This window comes from Passer domesticus, chromosome 27, assembly GCF_036417665.1.
Source record: "Passer domesticus isolate bPasDom1 chromosome 27, bPasDom1.hap1, whole genome shotgun sequence".
Taxonomy (NCBI): domain Eukaryota; kingdom Metazoa; phylum Chordata; class Aves; order Passeriformes; family Passeridae; genus Passer; species Passer domesticus.
In genome coordinates this window covers 5,331,304-5,339,324 of record NC_087500.1, presented here as the reverse complement: position 1 = coordinate 5,339,324, position 8,021 = coordinate 5,331,304, and the positions used below count along the sequence as shown (strand labels likewise).

The 8,021-nt window shown below is 51.0% G+C and overlaps 1 protein-coding gene across 2 annotated transcripts; it reads left to right on the top strand.

Moving 5' to 3' along the window:
- Positions 1 to 26: 26 nt before the first annotated feature.
- Positions 27 to 5,005, top strand: MYL4 (myosin light chain 4). 2 transcript variants are annotated; one of them, XM_064399862.1, is made up of 7 exons: positions 27 to 255; positions 1,026 to 1,053; positions 1,605 to 1,754; positions 2,296 to 2,469; positions 2,844 to 2,921; positions 3,648 to 3,692; positions 4,788 to 5,005. In XM_064399862.1, the coding sequence occupies exons 1-6, from the start codon at positions 169 to 171 to the stop codon at positions 3,674 to 3,676; spliced, it is 546 nt and encodes a 181-aa protein (XP_064255932.1). In that variant the 5' UTR covers positions 27 to 168; the 3' UTR covers positions 3,677 to 3,692; positions 4,788 to 5,005. The 2 variants fall into 2 exon arrangements, with proteins under 2 accessions (XP_064255932.1, XP_064255931.1); XM_064399861.1 differs by lacking the exon at positions 4,788 to 5,005 and having other exon boundaries at positions 3,648 to 3,891.
- Positions 5,006 to 8,021: the final 3,016 nt, after the last annotated feature.

The following is an 8,021-nucleotide window of genomic DNA, read 5'->3' as shown; positions in this document are numbered from 1 at the left end:
TCTTCCTTTTATAGTAAGTAGCAGTTGCTCCAGCAGCTGGCCTGCCTCTCCAGGGTGAGCACTGGGCTCTGTATAAAAGGGAAGGAGCAGCCTTTGCCTTTCATCCCTCCGTTCTCCTCCCTCGCTGGGCGGCAGGACTCATCCCGCACCTCCGCAAACCCCGGCGCGATGCCGCTCAAGAAACCCGACCCGAGGAAGGAAGCGGCCAAAGCAGCTCCAGGCTCGGAGCCTGCCTTCGACCCCAAGAGCGTGAAGGTGAGTGAGGAATGAAGACACGTCACTGTCTTTCTCCGTGCCTGTCATCTGCCAGGCGATGCAAAGCGCTCTGCGAATGGCATTAGCCAGGCTGGCAGCCAGCCTTGGGAGGGGAAAATTATCCGATTGTGTGGATGCAGCAGGCTGGGAGGGATGCTGTCCTCGCTGGGGAGAGGTCTCAGTGTTGCCCACCCAGCCCTGGCCAGCACTCACTGGAGGGAAGCAGAGCTGCAGCTGCAGAATCAAACCCCGTGTCAGAGCCTCAGGAGCAATAAAACCCTTCTCTGCCACCCACTGTCTCCATCCTAAAGTATTTTGTTGCCTGTGTTGCCTCCTCCACATATGAGCATCCTTTATCCAACAGCTCCACAACAGGAACTCACTTTTTCCATGATTCCTCAGGATACTCACACTTTTAAGCCATAGCTGTGGCAGGAGAGTTATTAGGAGCAGGCTCAGCATGGAGGCTGTTTAATTACTTGAACTTGGGATCAGGCCCTAAAATAACATCCTTTCCACCCAAAGTAGACCTGACTGTGGTCTGAGCATCCCTCCTGCCTACCCACCCCGCTGCTGCCAGCTGTGCTCTCCACAGGGATGTCAGAAGGCAGAAGCAGTCGGGGACACAGCACAGCCAGACATGGGACAGGGCATGGATACACCCCCCTGCCCCGAGCCTGGGGAGGGAGAGGTGCAGAGGGGAGAGTTCCTTGGCTCCCTCCAGCAGCAGTCCACATCTCATGCCCAGCTTTGCTTCCTTCTCTTTACAGATTGAATTCACGGCAGAGCAGATTGAAGGTAAGCGCTGAGTTCAGCTTCTCTCAGAGATGGCTTTAGAAATGGGGAATCCTTTTTTCCTGCTAGTTTTCACCACAGACATAAGAGCTGAGGCCACACACATTAATTCGCCTCCTGGGGGAAAGGCCAGCAGGATCCAGAGCCTGGCAGGGAAAAGGTATTTTTCATTCATGGTGTGAGATGCAGCCTGGGTCAAAGCCAGGGTGTCTGGTGGGAGGAACAGCCTGTGGCGACACAGGGACAGCCCCAGAGAGTGGAGATCCGAGTGGAAAAGGGGATAAGCATGGATGTCCTGCAGCAGAGCCAGCTGCTGAGAGTGCAGGAATCCAGCAGGTCACCCAGCCAGCTCTGCAGAGGTGACAAAACCTGCTGGAGCAGCCAAGCGACTCATCTAAGGAGCCTGGCAAACCTCAGCCCGCATTGCGCAAGCTCACTCGGGGCTGCGAGGCATTCCGAGGGCACAACGTGCACGTGTCTGTCTGTCCCTTCCCTGCCTGCCAGGGCTTCCCTGGGGAGGGAATGGGGCCACTGCGAGCTCTTCTTCCCTGCAGAGTTCAGAGAAGCCTTCGGGCTGTTTGACCGGACGCCGGCGGGGACGATGCAGATCAGCTACGGACAGTGCGGGGACGTCCTGCGGGCGCTGGGCCACAACCCCACCAACGCTGAGGTCCTCAAGGTGCTGGGCAAGCCCAAGCCAGAAGGTGACAGCAAGCTGGGGACAGGGTGGGACAAGCAATTCCTGTGCTCCCTGTCAGCCAGTAGAGGGTTACATTCTCTGTAGGAAGAACCCTGGAAGGTGAAGGAAATTATGCAGACAGGCTTCATTCCTGTGTAATTCCTTCACTCCCCTTCCCCGTACCATGGATGATGACATATGGGATAGGCAGTCCTCACACAGGAATGGTGGCAAGTGATGCTTAGCAGACTTCATCCTGAACTGGTGCAAACTGGTATAACCAGACCAGTCCCAGTGTGACCACATTACTGTGGTGACAGATGACCCACCTGATGGTTTAGTTTTGGGCTGGTATCAGGGGTCTCTGTGCAGCCCCCTGAAGTTAATACTTCATCCCTCATATGGATCTTCCAATCTCAAGTCTAATACAATAGTTCTGTCTCCTCACTGGGCTTCTCCCCTGCACTCTGATGGAAAAGAGACCAAGAGAGTTAATCAGGAGACCCTCAGAGGCTGAATTCAGCCCCGTGAGGGCTCATCTCTGACCCCATCTCCTCCTCTTCCAGAAATGCACACCAAGATGCTGGACTTTGAGACCTTCCTCCCCATCCTGCAGCACTTCACCCGCAACAAGGAGCAGGGCACCTTCGAGGACTTTGTGGAAGGGCTGCGTGTCTTCGACAAGGAGGGCAACGGGATGGTCATGGGGGCCGAGCTGCGCCACGTGCTGGTCACGCTGGGTACGGCTGCCCCGGGGGGAGCAAGGCATGGCCCCCAGATCTTTCTGGGCAAGTGGCTGCTCTCACGTATCAGAGGTTCTTTTCACTCTGCTGCTCACAAGCTCTTTTAGGGGTCATTAGTCCTGAATGTGTGGCCATTTTCCACCCCTGCTTCATGCATGAGCCAGGCGAGACTCCAGGACAGCCTCAGTAATCAGACAACTGTGGCAGTGTGCTCCTCTCTCCACCATCTCCCACCAGCATTCCTCAGTAGTGGCACGCAGCTCTTCTCTAATCCCCTTCTCCTCCCTCTGGTGTCTCTGGTTATCTGGAAGAAGGGCAGGTCCTGTCAGGCTGAAAACCCTTCCCCTCACCTCTCTATCCTCCCGTTCCAGGAGAGAAGATGACAGAAAGCGAGGTGGAGCAGCTCATGGCAGGGCAGGAGGATGCCAATGGCTGTATCAACTATGAAGGTAAGGGCAGGAGATTCCCATCAGGGCCACCTCAGACACGGCTCTCTTGTCTTAGGGTGCAAAATGCATCCTCTGAAAGGGCTCTGCTTGGACTTGGTGTTCTTAATGGTCTTTTCTAACCTTAATGATTCCATGATTCTATGACACTGGAAGGGAGGACCAGCCTCCAAAGCCTTTCCAAAAAAGCACTGAGACTTGTCAGCCGGGGTGGGAACAAGGTGCTTGTGCCAGTGATTTCCAGGAAAAGCAGCTGAAGGCAGCATGTTTCCAAGGAGTTCAGGGCTGTTTTATCCACAGTTTTGGCACTGTTTTGTTGCAATCCATTGAAAATAAACAAAGCCAGCATCTTTCCCAGCAGAGGCTAATTGGGAACATTTGGAGACCTGGATCACTCGCTGCTCCAAGAGGGTGAAAATTTGGAATAGGAGGTGGTTAAATTTAGGAAGCCCTAAAATTGGAGAGCAGTGAGGAAAAGAGGGGACCCATTTCCCTTGGCCTCAGAAAAATGGGGATAGTGGTACTGGCTCATCTCCAAGGGTTGGCATCACTGTGACCAGGTTGGGGATGGCATGCAAAAAGTGGGAACAGAAAGAGGAATATTAATCCTGGCACAGCATCCCCTTCATCCCTGGGGGGCCTGGGCTGGGGGTCCCCCCTGCTGCCTCTCCACCTGCTCCTCCCAGCTCAAAGCATGTCCTGACCCCTCCTGCTCTCATTTCTCCTCAGCTTTTGTCAAGCACATCATGTCTGGCTGAAACGAGAAACTTCAGGTGAGTTCAGTGGCGTCTCCTGCTGCTCACTCCAAAATTGGAAATCCTGCAAGTAACAGCCAGGGGCAGGGAAGCCAAATCCCAAACCTGCAGTGGATTAATGCCACAGGAATGATGCCAGCTCTGAAGGCACAAAAGTTGTGTTGATGATAAGGAATTTCACTTGTAACTCCTACCAATTAAAATTTATCAGGACAGCATCCCAGCTGTGATGGTCCTTTGTGGTCTGGGTCATTGGGTGGAGTCTCTGCTTGGAAAGAAAGAAAGAGGTGGTTGATGGTGCCACGTTTTCTAACCTGCCAGAAGCTGAGGGGGTCAATAGCAGCCAGTGGAAATCAATATTTTTAAACCTGCATCAGTGAATGACTCGATGCTAAGAAAATATTTAGTACTTAGAGAGGAAATTTCTGAACTGAGAAATATTAACATTCCCATTAATGTTATAAAGAATAAGGAAAATGTACCAATGTTTGTTAAACTTTTCATGTTCCTTCAGATCTTCCTGAGGAAAACAGAGAAACATTGCTAAGGGGATGAGGTTTCTTTGAGGCTGAATTATCCCTCTAAAATCTACTCAATTGAAAAGAAAATCCAAATTGCTGCCTGGCCCCAGCTTCCCCGCCAGTTTCTTATGATTTCATTATCTATTTACCTTTTTAAACATTTCCCCTACCCCTCAGCTATGAAAAAGGAAGGAAGCCAGGGGAAAAAAAAAGAAGTAAAAATGACCTTCAGATAGCGCTAAACACACAAATTAAACATTTAAAAATCCCTCTCCTTCCAAAATCTCTTTAAATGTCAGAAGGTTAAAACGCAGACAGACAGAATTCTGAACTTCGAATGTTCAGCATCCTTTTCATCTCATTTTAATCCATTTCTCCCTGGTTCCTGTTCATCAGCTCACAATGTAGATGGTTGGGTGGCAAACGCTGACAGGAGATTTAATTCTTCACATAACTATTTGCATATAAAACTCTTTTTTAACTGGTGTTGAGTTATAGCTTTTGACATTTTGGGTTCATCTGAGAAAGAATATTCTGAATACTCTCATCCCAGAGATTCTTTGCATTCAGACCTCTCCCACTTGTCTCCCTGGCTCTCAGAAATGCTTGAATCCACCTGAGCACCATGAAGAGCAAGATTCCTCCATGCATGTCCTTTCCCTGGGCTGTTTTGCCTAAGCCATCGTTGGGCAGCACGCGTGTGTGCCTGAGCCTGGTACTCAGTGACACATCTGCAACTGGGTTTTAAACCTCAAGTTACTCTTTTCAGGTTTTCTCAGTGACATTTGTCTCATTAAATTTCATTCCTTCCTCCCTTAAATGGTTTGTCTGCCTTGGCTTGGGTCACCTTGACATGGTGGGTGGGGGAGACCCCTCGGTCTCCACCAGCTCTCAGGGTATTTCCATGGAGGGGGGGAAAAGGCAGGGGATGCAAAGGAAGAGTTCAGACCTGTAAGTGAGGATCCTTTGGCACTGGGCAGGAGCTGGGCTGCAGCCTGGTCACCTCTTGCTGATGCAGACCTGCAGCCAGGAGAGCACAAGGGGCAGGTTGCATCAAACACACACCCTTTGGTTTTGGGAGGTTCTTAATTTCCTCTCTGCCCTAAAACCAATCATTTTCCAAAACTGTAGGCCATCCATTCTTCATCACACTGTCCCACAAGCATTCCCTCCAGGCCCAGGCTGAACTATGGAGCAAAGAGGGACCTGCCACTGTCCCTGTCACAGAGCAACCCACTGGCACTGCTCCTTCATCAATGCACTGCTTGTCCCAGTCAGGAAAGGCCCTTAAAAACCCCAAAACACCAGAAAGGCATGAAAAACATTCTTTGTTCTGTATCTATGAGACATCCAAAAATCTAGTTTTGAAGGTTTTCAGAAAATTGACTCCTGCTGAATCAGCAAGGGAGAAGAAAAATGGGGCAAGAACAGGGATTTCTGGGCCAGGTCCACCCTCATGGCATGGGGTGATGCCCCACGGGGTGTGGGTAGTGTCCTGGAGGGATGGAGCCCAGCCAGGATGGGCTCCTGGATGGTTCTCCTCCAGGCAGATGGTGTGTTCCAGCCAGGAGCTGTCTGGGGGCTGTGTGACACAAGCTGGTGACTCTCTCCCTCTTCCTACCTGCAAAGCAATCTTCAGAGCATCACCGCAAGCGGTGAATAATTCATGACACATAACTCAGCCTTCCCATCAGCAGAACACCTGGGAGCAGCAAACACTTCCCTTTGATTTGTTCCTTATTCCAACGTCCTGACTCTTTGACTAGAAATCGAAGGCACTTTGCTCTGATGTGTTGACTTCAGCTGCCACTCGCTCGTTCCTGTGCAGTGACTGAGCAACAGCTGCCTTCAATTCCCACTGTTTGATTCAACTGCTCATAAAAAGCAACATAAGCTGTTTATAGATGCAAGATTAGATTTGAGCTCTTCTTTGTGCTATTCCTACAGCTTCCATGGGGCAGGATCCGGGCACCTCGTGTTTTTAATGTTCTATCTGTGCTTTAACCTCCTGGAGGACCGTGGTGACGGGGCCAGAAGGACCCTGCTTGCTGCACACTCGCTCCAGGGTTTGTCCTTGTCACTGCTGTGGCACTGACTCCTGCAGCACAACGTGCTGTGGCAGAGAGGAAAGGAGCAGAGGAGAGGTGGGGACCTGCCTCAGCTCACAGAGGAAATCCCCAGCAGGGACTGGGGCCCTGGAGCTGTGACATCCCTGCTACAGCCACGATATTCCTGCTGTAGCCACAATATTCCTGCTGTAGCCATGATATTCCTGCTGTAGCCACCATATTCCTGTTGTAGCCACCATATTCCTGCTGTAGCCACCATATTCCTGCTGTGGCCATGATATTCCTGCTGTGGCCATGATATTCCTGTATATCCTCGAGATCCCTACCAGCCTTGATATCTCTCCTAGCCGTGCTATTCCTGCTACAGCTGTGACATCCCTGCCCTGCAAGCCACGAGGCTGCACTCTCACTCCTCTGTGCACAGCAGTTTGAGCCCTCAGCTTCCACGGTGAAAGGAGTAACACTAAATTAAAACCAAAGTGAGACCTGCAAAGAGACAGACAGAAAGCAAGCAGTGGGAGATGACAGAACTACAGGAAAATGGTTTTCCATGTGAAATATCCACCTTTGAAGACCCCCTGAGGGAAGAGCCAGCCACACTTCACTTTAGGGACCTGTTGTGAATCTTTAAGATAAAGCAGAGCTGGTTTGTAGCAAAGCAGGTTGGAATGATGCACTTGAACAGGCACAGCATGTGTGTCTGTACCTCTGCTTGTGCCTCCTTGCCTCTTCCCCTGGCAAGGCTGCCTCCCTCCCCCTCTGGAAAAGTTGAGGATTCCACAGAGAGAGCAGCTTTAGTCCCATGAACATTTATAAAAGCATCTGCGGGTGCCTGTGAGTGACCCACAGGCAGAACTGCACTGGAGGACTGAGGAGCCTCTGTAAATCCAGATGTCCAAAGACAACAGCAAACACTGACCTTTTCCAGTTTGGATGCTTTACATGAATTCCAGGGGACTCTGAGGAGAGGCACAAGGAGCCCCCACGCTCCAGAGAGCCTGTATCTCCTCAGGCTGTGATAAGACACATTCTCATACCAAAGAAGGTCTGGATGTCAGTTCTGTGGCCTGGGGAATGGGAGAGACAGATGGAGCCAGCTTTCATCCCCAGGAGGAGTTATCTGCAGTGCACGAGATCAGGAGGAGGGTGAACATGGACTGTGCTCCTTCCTTGGAGCCCCAGACCACGTACACACACCACCATCATCACCATCAGCGAGGCCAAAGGCCTCCAGAGCAGGAGTCATGTTACTCACACCCTCTTTTTTTCTGGCAAAATGACTTGGATGGACCTGATTAGGAAACCAGGTGTCCATCCCGCTCTGCAGTTAAAATTTGCTATTTGTCTCAGGTGAAGGATTGAAGAAAGCTTTGCCTGCTCACACCCTGAACGCAAACACCCGCAGATTTGCTGCCAATAACAAATTTGTAACTACACCTTTCAGAAGTGCAGAGAAAGAGGGGAAGGGGGCAGGCTGAGCCCTCCTGCTCCACACACAGCTTTTGCTCTCACATAAAGATACAGCCCCCGTGTGTTTGGCAGCACATCAGGCTCTGACCTTGGGGCCCGAGTGCAAGTGCAAAGCACAGAACAGAGCAAGATGGAGCACAGAGTGTGTGTGTGCATCGGGGGGCTGTAATGGCTGATTCAGCAAGCCCACAGAAGGATTCGCAGACCTATTTATTGATAGGTCAGTACATTTAATAAATTGAGGTTTACTCGTGCATCTTTATTTCATTCTTTTGCCAAAGCTCTGTG

Bases quoted from the DNA above. Each gene is read 5' to 3' on its own strand.
- MYL4 (XM_064399862.1), top strand. From the start codon at position 169: ATGCCGCTCAAGAAACCCGACCCGAGGAAGGAAGCGGCCAAAGCAGCT. The intron at 1,755-2,295 runs GTGACAGCAAGC...CTCCTCTTCCAG, and splicing joins GGGCAAGCCCAAGCCAGAAG to AAATGCACACCAAGATGCTG. The intron at 2,470-2,843 runs GTACGGCTGCCC...CTCCCGTTCCAG, and splicing joins CCACGTGCTGGTCACGCTGG to GAGAGAAGATGACAGAAAGC.